The sequence below is a fragment of the Emys orbicularis genome, chromosome 2 (assembly GCF_028017835.1).
Source record: "Emys orbicularis isolate rEmyOrb1 chromosome 2, rEmyOrb1.hap1, whole genome shotgun sequence".
Lineage (NCBI taxonomy): Eukaryota > Metazoa > Chordata > Testudines > Emydidae > Emys > Emys orbicularis.
In genome coordinates this window covers 144,327,098-144,347,904 of record NC_088684.1, presented here as the reverse complement: position 1 = coordinate 144,347,904, position 20,807 = coordinate 144,327,098, and the positions used below count along the sequence as shown (strand labels likewise).

The 20,807-nt window shown below is 58.5% G+C and overlaps 1 protein-coding gene across 15 annotated transcripts in view; it reads left to right on the top strand.

Annotated features, from left to right (window-relative positions):
- The window catches only part of CAMK2B (calcium/calmodulin dependent protein kinase II beta), a 138,791-nt gene that overhangs the window by 52,663 nt on the left and 65,321 nt on the right, over window positions 1-20,807 (top strand). For 14 of the 15 annotated variants that reach the window (XM_065397918.1, XM_065397917.1, XM_065397914.1 and 11 more), the window contains exons 3-5: window positions 6,967-7,026; window positions 10,689-10,743; window positions 15,039-15,104. In XM_065397918.1, coding sequence (XP_065253990.1) covers window positions 6,967-7,026; window positions 10,689-10,743; window positions 15,039-15,104 — 181 coding nt within the window. Of the gene's footprint in view, window positions 1-6,966; window positions 7,027-10,688; window positions 10,744-15,038; window positions 15,105-19,267; window positions 19,341-20,807 lie in introns of all 15 variants that reach the window. The other variant, XM_065397911.1, reaches the window with a different exon arrangement.

Genomic DNA, 20,807 nt, shown 5'->3' with positions numbered 1-20,807 from the left:
TTCTTCAGGTCGCCACCTCTCTGCCAGGGTCGAGCTGCAGACTCCTCCGCCCCTGGGACCGCTCGCTGCGATCACCCGGGGGACCCTGTTACTGCAAAAGTCCTTCTTGCTGGTCACACACTCCCAGGGGTTAATCGCCCCCTGAAACTGTCTCTCTCTGACTCTTCAGCCCACCTGGTCCCTGTTGATCCCCCTTCGTTTTACTGCTCCCCAGTCACTTACTGCAGGAAGTGCCGTCCACGGGGTGCAGTAGATCCTTTGTCACAGAGTGTGGGGGGACACAAGGCCCTGCACCCCTGGCTTCCTGCAATTCACCATGACTCTCAGCTAGCCAGTAAAGCAGAAGGTTTATTTAGACAACAGGAACACAGTCCAAGATAGGTCTTGCAGGCACAGACAACAGGACCCCCCACAATTAGGTGCATCTTGCGGTCCCAGGGCACCACAGCCCCTTTGGGAGGTCAGAGTCCTGTCTGCCTCCCAGCCTGCCTCCCAGCCAGCTCTGAAACTCTCCCCCCAGCCTTTGTTCAGTTTCCCGGGCAAAGGTGTCACCTGGCCTCTAACCCCTTCCTGGGTTCTCATGTTACTTGCTCAGGTATTCTCCCTCACGGCCAGTCTCCCATCCCCCAATGCAGACCATCCTAGCCACACTCCCCTGTCTTCCCAGCCAACACTCCCCACTCAGCATTCAAAGACCACATTAAGAACAGTCCCAGTTCGTCACACCAGTCTTTCGCTCTCTTTCCCTCTCTCTGAATTTCTGGGTCGGGGAACAGAAAAATGGATCTTCTTCTCCGTGAGCGTCGGTGGCGGGGTTTGCAGTGTGTGCTGGGACGTGGGACACCCAACAGGGGTAGTTGGGGATGAAATCATTCTAAGGCTGGGGAAGGATTGCCTGGCCTGACCTAGCCGGCGGTGTGTTATAAAAAGACACTCAGGATGGCCCAGGTGTGTGTGGAAGCAGATAGGAGACAGGGCTGCACGGGGACTGGCAACATACCTCTGTCACGCTTGTTATTGGAGTCACTGCACCAGCTGAATTCTGCTTCTGCTTGGCACTTGGAGTTGGGTGGAAGGGCTCTGGGAAGGGACTGCAATCTGAAGCAAGCCGTCCTGCTGATCCTGCATTGCCGGAGCAATGAGAGCCGTGAGATGCAGCCACCTCTGGAGTGGAGCGCAACAACTGGTTAACACCACGCTGCCTGTGAGCGGAGGCTGTGCAGAGAGTCATCTCCGGCTAAAGCAGCGGGGGCATTTAGGGAGGCAGAATTGACTTCCGTGAGTTGGGGACGGGGCACCGTGCTTCACACCCCACTTCTTGCAAAAGGTGTTGGGAGAAGCGGTGGTCAGGCCCTCGGGTGTGCATTGTGTCTGGGAGAGGCAGTGCAGCGGGCCGGTTCCCAAGCCCCGTGTTGCTGGCACTGCTTCCGGCAGGGCCTGGGAGTTCCCTGGTGGTCTCCCCCACCTCAGTTCTGACTCGGCCCTGCTGCACTGCGCGGTCCGGCACAGTTTGGCTTGTGCCCAGTGCACAATAGGGAGTGATGAACATGCTCTGTAATGGCTCCATCCAGCACTGCCTGGGCTGTGGGAGCCCCTCACTGTGCTCTGCAGCTGGTGCCCTGGCTGGATGGCTGGCTCCTCTCCACCCCCAGGGCTGTGAGCCCTGGCACCAGGCTGATCCAAGGTCCTGGCCCAAGCCACCGCTTCTTCCCTGAAAGAACCCAGCCCTGCATCGGGTGATGAGGGCACCTGCTGAGATGGATCTCATTCCCACCAGCCTCTGCCCCAAGGGAGGGTGTGCCAGCAGGTGGCCCCGTCATGTCCGTGGCTCCATTAGTCTGGAAGGAGCCCACCCTCCCCTGTGCAGCACAGGGGAATTATGAGGGTCTTTCACCACCTTCTGGACCATCAGGTGTAGGCCTCCGATCTCCCCACCCCCCCAAACTGGAGCAGACCCAAAGTCCATCTAGCCCAGTGTCCTGTCTCTGAGTGTGGCAGTACCAGATGCTGCAAAGGAAGATGCAAAAACTCGCAATAGCAGATGTGGGGTAATCTCCCCCCCACACATACACACACATTAGGTTTCCTCCTGACCCCTAATAGTTAGAGACTAGGTTAAGCCCTGAAGCATGAGTGTTAATATCCTTTCTAATGCCTTTTTGTTACCAGTAATGATTCTAGCTCTAGATATTGTTACCCTATCCCTCTTTGAATCTTTGCCCCAGTGATATCTTGTGGCACAGTCCACCTATGCATTGTGTGAAAAAGCATTTTCTTGCAACAGTTTTGAGTTTGCCACCTACTAATGTTGTTGACTGTCCCTTTGTCCTTGTGTTCTGAGATAGGGAGAACAGATGGCCCCTCTTATTCGCCTCCTCTAGCTTTCCAACCTGTCTTCAGAGGAGAGTTTTTCCAGCCCTTGATCATTCTCATTACCCTTCTCTGAAGCCTGTTTTAGTTCAGCAAACCCTTTCTGAGATGGGATGCCCCATCCTGCACACGGGAAGCCACCCTGTTGATTTCTAACCCTCCTTGCCCAGACACAGCCTGGTGCACCTTCAGGGGCAGTGTCTGCTGAGATAAACACTGCGGCCTGTATTGCATTGATTCCACGTTGAACTCAAGTGGTTCAGGGAGCCCTGCGTCCCCGCATCACGTGGGAGGACGGGATTTCCCCGGCACGCTTCCCTCTCTGTCTTTGTTTGTCAGCCACATGCTTTGCTGCACAAGCCTCCATCCAGCTGAGTTTCCACGGATACCACTGGTCAGGGGATCCTGGTGTTTCCCATTGCAAGCCCCTTTCCCACCCTCTTGTTGGTCCCTCACCCGGAGGCAGCTTTTCCAGCCCACGCGTTGTTCTTGCGCTTCTGCATTGGACCCTTTCCAGTTTCTCAGCATCCGTCTGGAAGCGTGGAGCCCGGAGCTGGAGACCGCGTTCCAGAAATGGTCTTATTGACGCGATGCACGGTGGTAGTTCGACTCCTACGCGTTAGTCCCCTGTTTCTACAGCTGACGATCACATGAAGCTCTTAGCAACAGCGCTGCCCTGGGAGCTCATGTTTAGTTGTTTGTCTACCCTGACCCCCAAGACCTTGTCAGAGACACTGCTTTCTAGGACACAGCCCCCCATCCAGCAAGCATGACCTGCATTCTTTGTTCCTAGGTGGATGGCCCTGCATTACAACGGACGTTGATCGAGTCTGGTTTTCTAAGCCCTGTAGAACTGACTTTCCCCCTCATTGCCGCTATCAAGCAGAGTGCCCCAGGGGTCGGTTTTGTTCAACATCTTCATTAACGATCTGGATGATGGGATGGATTGCACCCTCAGCAAGTTCGCAGATGACACTAAGCTGGGGGGAGAGTTAATACGCTAGAGGGTAGGGATAGGGTCCAGAGTGACCTAGACAAATTGCAGGATTGGGCCAAAAGAAATCTGATGAGGTTCAACAAGGACAAGTGCAGAGTCCTGCACTTAGGAAAGAAGAATCCCATGCACTGCTACAGACTAGGGACCGAGTGGCTAAGCAGCAGTTCTGCAGAAAAGGACCTAGGGGTTACAGTGGACGAGAAGCTGGATATGAGTCAGCAGTGTGCCATTGTTGCCAAGAAGGCCAATGGCATATTAGGCTGCACTAGTAGGAGCATTGCCAGCAGATCGAGGGAAGTGATTATTCCCCTCTATTCGGCACTGGTGAGGCCACACCTGGAGTATTGCGTCCAGTTTTGGTCCCCCCACTACAGAAGGGATGTGGACAAACTGGAGAGAGTCCAGCGGAGGGCAACAAAAATGATTAGGGGGCTGGGGCACATGACTTAAGAGGAGAGGCTGAGGGAACTGGGATTGTTTAGTCTGCAGAAGAGAAGAGTGAGGGGGGATTGGATAGCAACCTTCAACTACCTGAAGCGGGGTTCCAAAGAGGATGGAGCTCAGCTGTTCTCAGTGGTGGCAGATGACAGAACAAGGAGTAATGGTCTCAAGTTGCAGTGGGGGAGGTCTAGGTTGGATATTAGGAAACACTATTTCACTAGGAGGGTGGTGAAGCACTGGAATAGGTTACCTAGGGAGGTGGTGGAATCTCCATCCTTAGAGGTTTTTAAGGCCCAGCTTGACAAAGCCCTGGCTGGGATGATTTAGTTGGGGTTGGTCCTGTTTTGAGCAGGGGGTTGGACTAGATGACCTCCTGAGGGCTCTTCCAACCCTATGATTCTATGATTATTTACCACCCCTCCCCCCAGTTTTTGTGTCACCTGATAAATTGACCAGCAACGAGGCAATATTTTCTTCCAGATCACTGGTAAAGATATTGAATAGTGTTGGGCCCCTCTAGAAACACCCCTGTGGGGTGGTGATCCTCTGGTAACAGGCTCTTTGGGAGATCTATCAGTTAGCCAGTTTGTAGTCTAACATGTTAAATTGATTGTGTATGTTTTTTAAATCAGAATGTCATGCAGAGCTTGGGGCAAGGAGGGTGTGACATTGCAGTCTATATGGTTTTATAAAAATATGCTAATGAGTGAATATAATGTAACTGGAATGTGCTTCATGCAAAAGGTCTCTTGTAAGGTATCATTACAAAGCTTATAATCTACTGAGTGTGGTCATCCTATTTGTATAAATGTATCACTCTTGTATCTGAAACTAGAAATATGAAATATAACTCTGAGGGCCTATTGTAATTATGCAAAGTGTGGGCCATTAATGGTGGTTTGGAATCTTGATGACTCCCATTAACCAGGACAATTGTCTGCAGATGGCTGTGTTTTACCTGTAAGTCTTCCTGTATACTGTGTGTGCTGGCAAGTGGGCAATGAAGTCTTGCAGTGACATGTGATCATGTCACCCGACGTGGAATCCATCTTTAACCTGGTGCTTTTCCATTGAGAAGGAGGGGGTGGGAACCCAGAGAGGGACAAAGGGTTCCTGCCTTATGCAAAAGGTATATGAAGGGGTGGAACAGAACAAAAGGGAGGAGCCATCATGAAGAATCCCCTAGCTACCACCTGAGCTGGAACAAGAGCTGTATATGGGGAAAGAATTGTGCCCAGGCCTGGAAGGTGTCCAGTCTGAGGAAAAAACTTACTGAAGCATCTCTGAGGGTGAAATTATCTGTATTCAGTTTGATTAGACACAGATTTGCGCGTTTTATTTTATTTTGCTTGGTGACTTACTTTGTTCTGTCTGTTACTACTTGGAACCACTTAAATCCTACTTTCTGTATTTAATAAAATCACTTTTTACTTATTAATTAACTCAGAGTATGTATTAATACCTGGGGGAGCAAACAGCTGTGCATATCTCTCGATCAGTGTTATAGAGGGCAAACAATTTGAGTTTACCCTGTATAAGCTTTATACAGGGTAAAACAGATTTATAAGGTGCAAGTTCACACACAAGATGACAACAAAACCCTAATGCTACCCCATAGAAATGGCAATAAGAACATCACAGTACCTAGCCTTTTGTTTACAAATGGTGCCATTTTCTCTGGGTCCACCACAATTTCGCACCCGGACTCCTAGTCAGACAGCTCCCCAGGACCCTTGCCGTGTGTCAGCATTAATACAGGGAGCAGCTGCTGCTGGTTTACAGAGATCACGCTACCGCCTTGTTTCCGGCTGCCCGGATGCAATTAACGAGGCCAATGTTGCGTTGGGCAATTTGCTTCCTGCACTTGAAGCCACGCTCCCTCCCTCCCTCCCAACAGAGTGATCCTGTGGGGCAGAGTGAAGGCCGGCTGGCCAGGCTGGGGGAAACCTCCCTGGGGGGTGTTGGGTTGGGGGAGGCTTTTCCAGGGTACTGGGGAGATGTGGGAAGGCTTGAACTGATTGAGAATTTGGGGAGTGTCTATGGGTGAGTCTGGGGTGATGTGGCCCCATGTCTTGGTGGTGTAGGGGACCCGGCTGGGTGGCAGAGGCCTGACAGAGCAGGTGTAAGGGAATCAAAGAGAAGAGGTGACTTGATCACTGTCTGCAGGGAGCTTTCTAATGTTCGGGACATGTTAGCTGAACAGACACGCTCCAATGGCTGGACCCTGCTGTTAGGGAAATTCAAACTGGAAACAGACACAACTTCTGAAGTGGGGGGACGAGTAGCCACCGCAACCGATTCTCCAAGGGCAGGATGGGGCAGACTCTCCACCGTGCCGGCTCTTTGCAGTGAGAGCGGATGTCTTTCTAAACACCACGTGCTTGTCACTCCCCCCGGCAGGGGAGAAGAAATCCCAGTACCACAGGACTCGCTGGCCGAGGTTCTCTGGCTTGTGCGATGCAGGAGGGCAGACTTGATGGTCACGATGGGCCCTCTGCAGGGCCGGCTCCAGGCACCAGCTTGGCAAGCAGGTGCTTGGGGCGGCCACTCCGGAGAGGGGCGGCAGGTCCAGCTAGTGCGGCAATTCGGCGGACGGTCCCTCACTCCCGCTCGGAGCGAAGGACCTTTCCCAAATTGCCGCCACAGATCGCGATCGCGGCTTTTTTTTTTTTTTTGGCTGCTTGGGGTGGCCAAAACCCTGGAGCTGGCCCTGGCCCTCTGGCCTTGAAATCCATCCATCCACGACCCTGGCCCGCCTGAGAGCCCTCTCCCACGTGAGATCCCTGGTGGCCTTGGGCCTTCAGCCCCCAGCCCTGTGTGCGTTGGAAAGCCAAGCGTCTGCTCCTGGAAGGAGGAGAAGAGGGGGCTTCTGCAGCCTGCATTGCTGATGTAGCTTGGCTTCTGATACCCTCTCCTCCAACCCCAGTCTGTCTGCTGTATTAAAGCCCATGCCCTTTGGCCCAGTCCCGCTCTCAGGACGGGAGACTTGGGCTCTGGTGGGGGTGCTTGGTGGCGCTTCAGCTAGTGCCGGTCCTTGATAAGCAGGATAGGTGACGAGTGCCCCTCTTTGCCCCCAGCCCACCTGGGCTTGCTGAGCATGTGGCATTGCTGCATCAGGTGATACTGTTAACGGGACTTGTTCTCTCTTCCGTCTCCAGATCATCAGAAGTTGGAGCGCGAAGCCCGGATTTGCCGTCTCCTGAAGCATTCCAACATCGGTGAGTGCTTGCCGCGGGGCGGGGAGGGTGAGAACCCCCCCCAGGAGGGCCGGAGGAGGGGATGAGGAAGGATGTCCCTCCCCGGGATTTTGGTTGACCCAAACCGACCTGAATTTGACCCAATTTTGCTCATAGTATTGGCACCCCCCCAAAATGCATGTTCTGGTGAATGTATGGTTCACCCCAAAAACATCACCCAGCTCTAGCCAGATGGGGTAGAAGTAGCCAGCAGTGCAGACATGTCCTTGGGAAGCCTGGGTTTTAGAGCTTCAGCAGAGGTGGAGGAGGCGGCATATGCTTGCCGGCAGATTTCACACCTCAGCAAGGGCGTCTGGCTATGCCCTCGGTCCCCCGGTGCAGGCGGCTGCTACCCACGCGTGCAGGTAGCTGGTCTGGTGGAGCGCGTTGAGACCAGAGGAAGAATGCGTGAGCCGTCCGGCGCGAGGAGAAAGAACTTGCAGGCCGCACCAGTGCTTGTTGCATGCCAGTCTCTTGCTCGTTTAAAGACATCGGCTCAAATGCAGGGAAACTGCTGACAGGGATAAATGCTGGCAACCGGGGCTGATCCTGACCACCCAGGCTGCCTCCTGCAGCACAGCGTCCCCAGGCCCAGCCTCCGCCCTGCATGGAGCGTGATACAGGCCCCCCGGGGAACCATTGCAGCATGGGGGTGCAGATCCAGGGCCCGGCGCAGCGCTGCATTGCTAATGGCCAAGTTAACAGCCCTATGGAAGAAGGCCACAAGCCCACACCTGCCCTCAGCTGCTGGCAAGGGAGTGATTAAAACAGGAGGTTTTAATCAGCAGAGCATTGGGCAGGTCTTTCCTCCCAAGCAAGTGGCCAATTAAAACTTCACGGCCCCCCCAGCACCAGCGCGCGCTCTGGTTATGCCACTTATTTGCGTCAGTTCTTGTTCTTTTTTTTTTTTTTTAGTTTTCCTCTGTCCCCCCCTTTCCCCTTGAAGTACATCAGTTGCTATGGAAACAGTGTCGTCATGGCCACCTTCTAATCTAGGTGGAGATGGCCACAAGTGCAGGAGAAAGTCAGTTCATATCATGGGCTGAAACTGATACTGGGAAACGTGGGAGGGTGAATGATGGGCACGGGGTGTGCGTGTGACAGACAAACACAAGCTCAACTAGGGGCAAACCACAAATGTTTGTGTCCTGGAACAAGTGTTTGGGGAGCATCTGGACTGGCCTTCACAAATAGACTTTAAGGCCAGAAGGGACCATCGCGATCCTCCAGTCTGACCTCCTGCACACCACAGACCTCGCCCGCCCACCCCTGTAACAGATCCCGAACCTCTGGCTGAGTCACTGACGTTCTCAACTCCGGATTTCAAGTTACAGAGAATCCACCATTTTCACTAGTTTAAACCTGCAAGTGACCCGTGCCCCATACTGCAGAGAAAGGCGATTTCCCCCCCCCAGGGTCTCTCTGCCACTCTGAGCTGGGGGAAAATTCCTTCCCGACCCCAAATCTGGCAGTCAGTTCGACCCTGAGCATGAGGGCAGGACCCACCAGCCAGACACCTGGGAAGGAATTCACTGTAGTAACTCGGAGCCCGCCCCAGCCAGTGTCCCATCTCCAGCCATGGTGTTAATCGCCCAGAGTTAGCTGCCTATCGCAAGTCAGTTAAAAACGTCAGTGTGGACAAGCACCTCGGGGCAAAGAGACACAATAACAGGGTCCCTGGCTCCTTATGAAGCCCTCAACACCAGGCCGCCGTGAGTGTACAGTATGCCCATTCAGGGCTGGTGGTGTCTTACGCTCCCTTTCGCACTAATAGCCACATGAGGGCCTAGGAAGTTAGGAAGTCCCCACATCTGCCTTTCTCACTAGATACCCTTTCTACTCATCAGCAGAACCTTTGCTATGTTGTAATTATTGCAAAAAACATTCCCACCCCACCCAATCTTAAATTAACCACATTCTAACATGAACTAGCCCTGAGGCTGGACAAGTTGAAAATCCAAGAAAGGGCTCCAAGTAGCCAAAACATCTTCCTTCAAGCCAGAATCGCTTCCCTTCCCTCCAGAGGAGTCGGATTGCTTTTGTTTGGCAGTGGAACAGTCCCGAGCTCTTTGTCAAACCCCTTCTGGTCTGATGGCATCACAAAGGGGCTGGGGAAAGTGGCCCCGTTGAAGTCACTGATCAGGAAAGCTGATTTCGGGGAGAGCTCCAGTCTCTGCAGGGAGGATCAGCCAGAGCTGCCCCCGCCAAGTATCTGAGCTCCCCTTCAGCCAGCTCTGGGGAGCCCCCGCAGGGCCAGTTACGGGCTCTCACCACTGCCAAGCCCACCGTGTCAGCGCATTAGCTTTGAGATTCATGAGCTGGCTTTAGCATGCGCTGCTCGTGTTTCTAACCGGATGCTTCCCCCATTTGTTCTTTTCCCTGGTTTCTCCTGGTCCCGTCTCCCCTGGATCTCATCAAGAGTCTGATTCTGGGCTTAGACTTTTAGGCGCTGAATCGAACTGGGATCTGAATCGCACAGATCCAGGGCCTGGGGCTCCAACGGCAGGAAAAGTGGTTGCAAAGAAACCGACAAGTTGCCAATGGAAATGGATTGTCTGGAATGAGCCTCTCCCTGGGCATCTGTATTCCAGGGCCAGCTGCGTCTGTTCTGTTTCTTTTCCCCGGCCCCCTTTCTGCCATCACTGCCCCAATCCCCCGCTCAGCCTCTCTTCCCGAGCTCGCCCTGCTCCTGTGTGTAGTTAGTTGTGGTTCTCAGTCCAGTTCCTAAGCGGATGGGCGTCCACCTCTCCAAACCACCCCAGCAATGGGGAACTAGCCTGCACCCCATCTTTGGGCAGCGTGGCTGCCTGCACCCCGTCCATCCTGCAGCCCTGCCCGCGGAGATGAACTCGGCAAGGCTGTGCGGTGGAACCATAAGGAAGCTGCAGCTAGTGCAATATGGTGGCCACTTTGCTTCTTGAGTGGGTCGCGGGCAGAGAGTGTAGAAGACCCCTGTGCTCTGAGATGGACGCTGGCTGCTGCTTAACTTCTGGGGGGAGCAGACGGAGTCTCTGGTGGGGCATCTGCCTGGGGGATGTCTCTGGAGTGCCACTGTAGGTAGGATCAGTGGAGGCGCTGGAGGCTGGAGAAGGACCTCACTCCACTAGAGCCTGGATTTGCTAAGCTTTTGGGCCTGTGGCAAAGCTCATCTTCTCTTGGGCTGGGTGGCTGGGGCTGCTACCGAGGGCGGTGATCCACCTAGGCCGCCTGCCCCTAGCAGATAGATCCTTTGTCCTCTATGTACCATAACGCACCACATGCGCTGAGATCTGCCATTGATACTGAATGACCAGCCTTGGGGCCCCAGGTCTTGGTAACTCCCGGATCGGGCAGGGGGCAGCATGATCCGAGCTGAGCTCCAGGCTCGGGACTGTCCCTCCAACCCCGTGCCCCAGAATTAAGATTCCCAGGCAGGCTTAAGTGCAAGTGCTGGTGCCCGGACTGCCCAAGCATCACCACGGGTTCCTGGGCCCGGCTGCTAGTGCCCGATTCTGGAGGGGAGTCCTGGCAGCTCTGCGAGCCTCTGGAAACACATCTCGTGGTAGGCATCGTCCCGCAAACGAGTGAGAGGCCGGTCCCCAGGGCTCCATCCGGGCATCTGTTCCTAGAGCAAGGCAACAGCTGACGCTTGTGCTCCTTTGCAGTTCGTCTCCATGACAGCATATCGGAGGAGGGCTTCCACTATCTCATCTTTGATCTGTAAGTAGCTAAAGAGCCGCCCTGGGGTGTGGGGGGGTTCTGGGGAACGCGGCTCTTAATTCGCCCTCGGAACTGGCCATAGCGTAGTTCATTTGCTGTAACAGGGAATTCAGGACAGCCGTGTCTGGCTGTGTTTTTCCAAGAGTTTGAATTCAGTTCTAGCCCAGCTGCCCTGAAGCAGCTGTCAGGGAGGGGACTGGTGTGAGGGTGAGATGGGGGGGGCATAGGGTGGAAGGGGCTTGGGAGCTTTTGCCCCTCTGGGCGGGAAGGAGAATCCCATTGTGACGGAACAGGGAGCGGGGCGGATTTGACCTGGGAATGTTGCCTGGGAGTTACATTGAGCTACCTGAGCTGTAACCTGAGCCAGGAGGGGGGTGGGGAGAAGTGACACCTTCTGGCTGGGAGACTGAACAAAGGAGAGGAGGAGCAGAGGGGAGGGGAGAGAAAGCTGCTAGGGGGATTTGGGAGTTTCAGGTTTGGGCTGAGTGGTGCAACGCAGGGAACCCCAGGCTGGGGTCTAAGCTCCTTGAACCCCCCAGAAGGACTTGATTGAGGGGTCCTGGTTGTACCTACAAGCTCTGCTGTAGACTGCGTTCGTATTGTCCAATAAACCTTCTGTTTTACTGGCTGGCTGAGAGTCACAGTGAATCTCAGGAAGAGGGGGGCAGGGCCCTGACTCCCCCACACTCCGTGACACCCGTCTCTCCCCCCTTGGAGATTTGTCTTTCTCTCTGCTTCTCCTCCTGGGCTGGGGAGGGAAGATACCGTTGCGATTTACATTGCTGGAGCTCCTGCTCCTGGACCAGGACCCCGTCGGGCTAGGCTTGGTCTTAGCATCTGCTGTGCCCAGAGGCCCCATTCTTCCCACTGCTGTCTGTCCGGAGCAAGACGCTTGACTCCCTCTGTTGTGCTAGACGCAGAGCAGAGAGCCGGTCCTTGCCCCTAGGAGCTTCCAATCGAAGTCTAAGACCAGGGACAGCTGGTGGATACAGGCAGATGGGAGTACATGGAAGCGATAAGGAAGGCTACGATTTTGTCATGGAGATCATGGAAGTCACGGAATCCATGACTTCCAAAGACCTTCGTGACTTCAGCCCCAGCAGCTGGGAGCTCCAGGGTCCCGCTGCCTTCTGCAGCAGGAGGGAGCTGTGAGGTACCCTCGCTGCTTGAGGCAGTGGGCCCCCAAGATCCCAGCCGCCATGGGCAGCAGGGGTACCCCACAGCTCCCAGCCATCTCAGGCAGGGGGGTACCCCACAGCTCCCGGCCTCTGTGGGGGACCCTGGCAGCTTCCGGGCCACTGCTGCAGGACAGGGGGACCCTGGCAGCTCCCCATGCTGCGGGAGGGGGGAGGGCAGGGGGATCCCCCCAGGCCACCACAGGCAGCAGGAGGATCCCCGCAGCTCCCCACTGCGGTGGTGGTAGGGGGGTTCCCACAGCTCTCCACCGCTGGGGGGGGGGCAGGGGAACCCTGGAGCTCCCCTTTGCCACTGGGGGTAGGAGACCCTGGAGATGAGTCCCCACAGGTGGTGGGGGCCCCAGATCTCCCAGCCACCCCGCAGCTGCCCATCCCTTCCCATTTTATCATGGATATTTTTAGTAAAAGTCACGGGCAGGTCACGGAAAATTCACGGAAGCCTGCGACCTGTCCCTGATTTTTACTAAAAATATCCATGACAGAACCCTAGCCTTAGCGATGAGACAGTATTGGTCAGCTGGGCAGGCAGGGTCTCCCACACTGGTGACACGCTTTCGGTAGACCTCCCGGCGAATGAGTTTTAAGGAGGGATCGGCAGGTGGCTCTGGGGCTGTTTCAGGGGAGCATCTCCCAGCTGGAGAGAAATGTGTGTGTGAAATGTAACAAGGGGGCGGTGCTGGCTGGCCCGACTGGCAGACCAGAGGCAGGACCGGTGAACGACACAGGGCGGGCAGGGTGGGGATAGGCCGGGCAAGACCTTGAAAGTAGCTTGTCTGATGCACGTGAGAAAAGGCTCCCAGGACTGGCCCCCGGCACACTGTGCCCAAGGCAGGAAGGGCTAGTGGAGCCTAGCCAGATGAGCACGCTTGTCTGTATTGCAGTAGTGCCCACGGGTGCCAGTCAGGATCGGGCCCAGCAGTCGCTAACCAAATCAGCCCTGGCCCCTGGTTTCTCTGAGGAGGCCGGGGCTGAGGCCAGAGGTGGAGCCAGGGCAGGCGACCAACGTGAGGGTGTTAGGCCTGGCGCCTTGGCTCTAGAGAGCCCTGGGACCCAGTGCTTTGTGCCGGGCCGGCGCGGCGCATCTGGGGGGTGGCGGAGACCCGGTGTGCTGTGCTCAGCTGCCTCTCGCCTCATTCCAGATATAGCAGCTGGTGAGCTCATCGCTCGGTGCCTCTGACAGCTCGGTTATATTTAGCTCTCCTCTGAGTCACGGCAGCTCCAGGTTCCCTGTGCTGGAGTTGCACAGACCTTGGCGTGTCCTCAGCCTGCTTCGGGAGGGGAATCAAGAGACATGGGTTTGCCCCGGGCCACTTAGCCCTGGTGGCTGAGCTCACCCCGGTCACCTGCTCCCCCCGCGCCGTAGGGCCGGGACATGGGCTCTTCACTTCCACGGCCAGCCAGGGCTTGAAGGACAGTGAAAGGGGAGGGCTTGCCCTGAGCTGAGGAGGAGGGGGACTGGTACTCTTCTCCTCCCCCCCCCGCCCCTTACTGTGTCCCCAGTCAGCACCGTGTCACAGCTCAGCAGGAACAGAGCTCGCGCCTCCTCCCAGCCTTGGCCAGGCCTGGGGTAGCCGGGATCTCCCCCCACAGACAGCTCCCTGCCCTGCCCCCCACAGCACCCCCTGCTGGGAGAGGCCAGAACTGTCCCTGTGATCACACTCGTGTGTTGATTTTTGCCATCCATTCAATTCAGGAGCATCGGCTCTTTCAGCCCCTCCTGGCCTGCCATGGCTGTGGGCTGAATTTGCGTTGGCTTCCCCGGGGGGTTGATTATCAGACAGACCAAAGTGCCCACAAGCCCAGCTGGCGTCGCTGTCGGCTGGCAGGTGCATGGCCTCCCCGGGAACCCAGCCTGCAAGCTGCCCTGCCCCTCCTCCTGTCCGCATGAGGCCAGTCACACCACAAGAGGGAGGGGGAGACTCACCTGGGGGTGCAGACGAATGCCTGCGGTTCTGTGGTGCAGAGACGTGGGGATAGATGGTGGAGAAACATGGAGTCTTCTCCCTTCCTGCCACATGGGAGTCGAGCTCCCTGATGTTGGGGCTGGCAATGAGCTGGGGGAGGCGGGCTGCCGGCTGCCACGTGGGCAGAGTGGAGACAGCCAGCATAGGCAGGCAGGAGCAGAGTGTCCCGGAAAAGCAGGGCTTGGCGATCGGAGAGGAGCAAAGAGGGATGGGGAGAGTCCAGCGAAGTGAGGGCGTCCTGGCACTGGGACCTCAGCCAGCCAGAGGGGACGTGAGCCGTGGCAGAGACTGGGGTGGCGTGGGGCTCCGTGGGCATCACCGGAGGGGACTTGACTCCTCTTATCAGCAAGGAGCTTGCTTTGATCAGGCTGCAACCCCATTGCCCAGCCCCTGCCCTGTGGCCCCCAAACCTGGTATGCCCCTGGTCCAGGCTGATTATTCTCTCTATAAACAACCCCCGGGAAGGGCAGAGTCACTGGAGCTACAGGCCAATGGGACTGGACTCGGTGACCCAGGATTTCCTTGCTGCCTGACGTCCTATGGCCGTGTCCCTCAGGGAAGGAGCAGGGCTGGCCTCAGTCCGCTGTCATTGACTCGCTGGGCTGGGCACAGGCTGGCACCTGGGTTCCTGCGTAGGATGGACGAGGGAGGAGGCCCAGGCTCTGCCTGCTCTCCCCTGCTCATTGCCAGGGTGCAGGGCACAGAGGGGCAGGTAGTGCCCCCCACTTGGCACCAGATATCCCTCGCATCCCCGGAGAGGCACTGGGCTTCAGCTCGCCCATACCGAGGGGCTTCCCAGTCGGCGTCGGGGATGGGGAACATGGCAGCCGCCGAATCGCTGCTGTCTGGATGCCGGGGCTCTGGGCGTGTGTGCCATGCAGCCCGCGCTCTTTGCCTTGGTCATGCTGGTGAGCCAGGGGTGAGCTCTCTGGGGGAGCAGAGGGTGCAGCTCCCCCACACCTGGGGGATGGACACTGGGGCCTGGCTGTCAGCTGGGGATGGAGCCGTGGCCTGCTCTGGTTCTCCAGTGCCGGGCTGGCCCCACTCAGCAGGTGCCCCGCGAGGGGTTTGGGTGGGAGCCGGGCACTGGGGGCCTGGGCACTGGGAAGGTGAACTCTGCCTCTCTGTGTTTCAGGGTCACTGGTGGGGAGCTCTTTGAAGACATCGTGGCCCGGGAATATTACAGCGAAGCCGATGCCAGGTGAGTGGCAACTCCCCACCCCCCCTTTTCCCCTCCGCCCTTCTCCCCTTCCCTCCCCCGCTTCTTTCTGTTCCCTGATCCCATGCCAGCTGTACCCGTCAACATTAACCTATTCATGACCTGGACAGAGCCGGGGGGACCCCAGAGATATCGCCAGGTGATAGCCAAGTTCCTATGCCTTTGGCACTGCCGTGCCACGTGTCCTGCTGTCACATCCAGTGCTGGGTCCCTCTGCTGTGGGTCAGTTCACAGGGCCCCTCAGCCGGCCTGGGCCTGAAAATAGGTGCCTACCCCATGCTCCCTGAGGACGAGGAGGAGAGTTGCGGCAACTCTCCCTCTGGGGCCCAGCTGGCTTCTGGGGCGCAGCCAGAGAGGCAGAGGGGTGGTGGGACCCGGGGCGTTTGTGCTTTCCCCTCTGGGGAGCTGTTCACGGGGGGTTCGGGTCGTCAGTGGGACACGTCTGGTCTTAGCCTAGTCCCTTAGGAAGCACTCACAAAGCCACCACACAGCTGGGTGCGGTTGCCAGCCATGCACCGGGGGCCAGGGCTGCTGTAGGTGCGTTGGCACAGCAGCAGGGGAGGGGGCGTTCTGGATCAGAGCCAAGGGGTTGGGCTGGGGAAGAGGGCTCAGGACCGGACGAACTACTGGTGAGGCTCTGGCAGAGCTGTGGGGCAGGGCCAGGCGGGATGTAGGGGCGCTCAGAGTGGGCAGGGGAGCACTGAGCTGCAGTACTGGAGTAGGGATCTGTCCCAGAGCGGGAAGGGTGCAGCGTCCCTCCCTCTGGCCCCAGCCTGGCTGTTGGGGCCCGGCAACTGGGAGGACACTGACCCTCCCAGAAGCAGCTGGAGTCAGTGGGGCGTGTCTCAGCCATCGGGGAGCAGCGGGCACAAAGCAGCAACCTGGTAGAGAGCGTGGGGGACTGGGAACAAACTGGAGGGACAGGACGCGTCTGAGGGCAGCCGCAGGACTTGGGGGCATCGCTGACAGGGGCCTGAGCGGTGGGTTCCCTGCAGGGCCAGAGGCACTGGTGACTGGTCACGAGTGGGCTCGGCCGGTGATGTGCCCGTTCCTGGTCCCGTCCGACTGGAGCGCACTGGCCCCCTCCCACCATGTGCTGGTCCCCAGCATCTCGCTGTTCGCTGCTTGTCATCTCCCCAGCCAGCCCCCTTGTGAACAGGCTGGGGGGCCCTGGGCCAGGCAGGCACTGGGACCGTGCCAGAGGAGGTCCGATGTCCGTCACGCTTCTCAGGCTCAGACGGTTCCCAGCTGCAGGGACCTGGCCAAGCTGGGCTCTAGGTAATGACCTCACACGCCGCCCCGTCTCGGCACTTCTGGGGAGACCTGGGCTCAGGGCCCCTCCTCATGCAGCTTCATTGCCGTCCCGGGCGTCTGATGCTTTCCCCAGGAGAGGGATGTGGCCTAGGACAGCGGGCAGGCATCAGATCAGGATTGAGGGGCCGTGGCAGAGCTATATGTGTGGGGAGCCCGGGGCTGGGATAGCAAGGGGCTGTGGGTCAGGATTGAGGGGCAGCGGCAGAACTCTGTGTGGGGAGAGCCCAGGGCTGGGCTAATGGGGTGGGGGCTGGTGGCAGGTGCTAATCAGTTTCCCTCTCCATGCAGCTCCCGCCTCCCCCATCCCTGGGCTGTCAGTGGTGGGAGCTCCCTGCCAGGGGAGCCCGTGTGGGGCAGCCCCATGGGTTAGATCTCTCCCATGGCATTCAGCTACTCAGGCCTGTCCCTGCTGGGTTTGCTGACAGCTGGGGGGAGGGGGGTAGGAGAACCCCAGGGGTTTCCAGCTCCCAAGTTCTACCCATTAGCCCATTAGTCCACTCCTTAATAGAGGAGTCTATTAAGGCTCCTCGTTGCCCCAGCGTCCCAGAGGCACTGCCCTAGCCTTGTAGCCCAGCTTGCTTTGTGGGTGGCAGGGGAGGAGGCTCAGGGTTGATTTGTGATCCGGCAGGGCAGCGGGGAGCTGCCCCCAAGAGGCTATTTCTGCAGATTCACTCCCCTGCCCATCGCCCCCTGTTCACCAGAGAGCTTCCAACCCCATGTGAGGGCCTGCCCTGCACTCCTGTGGCCTCCCCCTGCCTCGGGGGGGCTCTCAGACTGTATTCTGGCCCTCTGGGCACCCGCCCAAACCCCTGCGGGTGGGGGCCTGCTCCGAGCATCAGGCTGCGGCAAAGGGAGGCAGAATCCAGGCAGGATGTCCCAGTGGCCTCCACCCACTCCTGGTGTTCCCCTGAGGTGCAGTGAGGCCAGGCTGGGATGGAGCCGTGGGACTTTCTCCCCGCGGAGAGCCCAGCTCCTCCCGGTGAGTCCACAGTTGGGGCCTTCCCCTTTCCATGGCATGGCTCTGTGGAGCGGTGGCTTCCCGTGACTGCGATCCAGAGAGCACCCCCAGATCCCACCCCCACGCATGCCGAGGGCTCCCCTCCTCTGCCCTCGCCAGCGGCGCAGCCCAGTGGAACAGACCAGGAGGCTCTTGGTCCATATCAAACAAGCCCGATGGGGCGCTATGGGCAATGTCCGCTCCTCAGAGGCCCAGGACTGGAATGGAGGGGCACGGACAGAGCTGAAGCCAGGGTGTCCAGACTGGAATAGCAGGGAGAGCCACTGGGCCGGACTGAGGTACATGAACAGAGCGGTGTGGTGCCAGTTAGGAATAGCAGCCGGGGCTGTGGGTTGGGGTTGAGGGGCACTGGCGGAGGTGGGGAGCACAGGGCTGGGACCGCAGGGGCTGTGGATCAGTGAGGAGAGCTTGAATCTGGGGCTCGTTGTTGTTGGTTGGGGGAGGGGGCAGGAGCTGGGCCTAAGTGCTAGGGCCCCACGCAGGACTTGTGGAGCTGGGATTCCTTTCCCCTTACTTAGCACTGGCAGAGCTGCGGGGAGCCGAGGGCTGGGATAGCAGGGGCTGTGGGTTGGGAGTGAGGGGCACTGGCAGAACTAGGGGGAACCGAGGGCTGGGATAGCAGGGGCTGTGGGTCTGAGTGAGGGGCACTGGCAGAACTGGGGGGAACCGAGGACTGGGATAGCAGGGGCTGTGGGTCAGGAGTGAGGGGCACTGGCAGAGCTGGGGGGAGCCGAGGGCTGGGCTAGCAGGGGCTGTGGGTCTGAGTGAGGGGCACCAGCAGAGCTGTGGGGGGGAGCCGAGGGCTGGGATAGCAGGGGCTGTGGGTCGGGAGTGAGGGGCACCGGTAGAGCTGTGGGGGGGGAGTGAGGGGTGGGATAGCAGGGGCTGCGGGTTGGGAGTGAGGGACACCGGCAGGGCTGGGGGGAGCCCAGGGCTGGGCTAGCAGGGGCTGTGGGTCGGCGTGAGGGGCACCGCCGAGCTGTGATGGGGAGCCCGGGCTGGGACAGCAGGGCCGCGGTGGGTCAGGATCAAAGGGCATTGGTAGAGATGTTGGGGGCACTCAGGGCCATGCTAGCAGACCAGGCTGTAGGTCAGGCTTGAGGGGCATAGAGAGAGCTGCTATTTGGGGGGGGGGGTGCGCAGCCCCAGCCCGCACGACCCCTGACTAGATAATGGGGTCACTCTGCCAGGTCATCCATTCCCAAAGCCCCAAGACAGTGACCCTCCTCCCACAGCACCTGCAGCCCGTTCCCTGCTCCGCGCTCGTTCTGGGGCTGCTGCACCGGACTTGGCCCTGCCAGCCGGGGGCTCTGCTCACCCACTCTGCCCTCCGCACCTTGGGTCCCTACCGTCCTCTCGGGGGGTGCCCCCTCCGGCCCTGGCAGCCTGCAGTTCCTGGTGCCATTAACAGCCATCCCCGCACACCTTGTGATAACCCCCTGTGGTCTCAGAGCTTTCACAACATTGTTTCTCTCTCTCCTTCTCTCGTCCCCCATCTCCACCCTGTCCCCCCCCGTCCCTCTTTGTCTGTCCATCTGTCCCTCTGGATCCCCCCCACCCCGCCCCCGTTCCCTCTACCTGCTTATCCCGCCTCCGGAATTCGTTCCCTTTCATGCATTATTTCGGTTTCCTTCTGTACATTTGATCGTCTCTCTCACGCCCTTCCTATCCCCCCCTCCCCCGCCCCTCTCCTCATCGGGACCCTGCCCTGCCCGTCTCCCATGTCTGCCCCCTTCGCCGCTCTCCCCGTCCCCCTCTCCCGCCCCTCCCTGACCCACTTTCTCTCTCCCTTCCTCCCCGTTTTGTTTTGCAGTCACTGTATCCATCAGCTATTAGAAAGCGTAACTTACATGCACCACTATGCCATTGTGCACAGGGACTTGAAGGTCAGTATATGCCTTTCGCCCTCTCCTGGCGTCGGGCTGGGGGTGCTGGCGCCGCCCAGCGCTCACACGCCCCCCTCCCCTCCCCGCTAGCTGCTTTTGATTTTTGGGGGGTGGGGAGGGAGACGATATCCAGCGCTGGGGGCGTTTTTTTAGTTCGATTCTCAGCGTGCCCGGCCGAGTCCTTCCTGCGGCTGGGCAGGGCAGGCAGGTCTGAGGCCCTGGACAGGAGGCAGCGCCTGGATGCAGATGTCCTGCCCCGACTCCAGCACACGTGGGACCAGACACCAGCCCCCCTCCCCTCCCCCGACAGTAATTTGAAATCTCAACCGGGCGGCTTGATTCAATTCGCATTTCACTGTCTCATCCCCCACTCCCCTGCCCCCTCCCTCTCTTTCTCTCTCTCTCTCTCCCTCCCACCCCCCACCTCTTTCGCGTCTCTTGTCTTGTTTGCCACCCCTCACCCTGCCCCCGCATGGCTGCCAGTTCTGTCTCCCAGACCCGAGCACCTAGCGGCTGGCTCCGAAGCCAGAGCTCGCCGCGCCCCGTCGTGGCCAAGGGGACACATTCTTCCCTCCAGGCTCCTGCTCACCACGGTCTCCCCAGGCTAGGGACTCCCTGAGTGATGGCAGGAGAGCTTGAACCTGTGGCTTGTTGGTATTGTTGGGTGGGGGCACAAGCTGGGCCTAAGGCCACTCCCCACCCACCGAGACGCTCTGCCCGGATCTGCCCACGTTGCTGACTTATGCCAAAGTGCCCTCTTCAAAGTCCCCAGGCTACAGGGGAGTTCACAGGCACCTTCCCCTGGCCCATGGGCCGAGAGCTGGCCCCTTCCTCTCTGAGCTGGGCAGTGATCCCATTTCTCATTGCTCAGCCCCAGCTAGGGTGACCAGACAGAAACTGTGAAAAATCGGGACATGGGGTGGGGGGTAGGTAATAGGCACCTATATAAGACGAAGCCCCAAATATCGGGACTGTCCCTATAAAATTGGGACATCTGGTCACCCTAGCCCCAGCCCCTCTTCCCTTCTGTCCTGGGTGGCCTCCTTGGTCCTGTGCTGCGGTTTGGAAGAGCCCCCCAGTGCCAGGGAAGAAGGAGGCCTGAGCAAGGCTTTTTGCTGCCAGGACGCAGATGCCTGCTCATATGCTGGCTGCCCTCTGGCCTGACGCAACGGGGCTTGAACCAGTGACCTCCAGAGCTACGTGCAGGAGCTGCTACTGTGTGGGCCGAAGAGCCAGGGTGCCCTTACTGGGGCAGGGCCAGCACAGGCCCAGGGGCAGGGACTCTATAGCGCCCCTGGACCAATGGGTTATGTCAACACAGCGCCAGGGGATCCCCTGTGGGGCTCCAGAGGGGGCAGCCCCAGGCAGTGGTGCCCTCTCCCTGCATAGAGAAGGGTGGCCATGCCGGGCCGTACCTTGCCGGGCTCGCCTGCTGGAGAAGGATTGGGGGAAGTTCCTGCGCTGGGA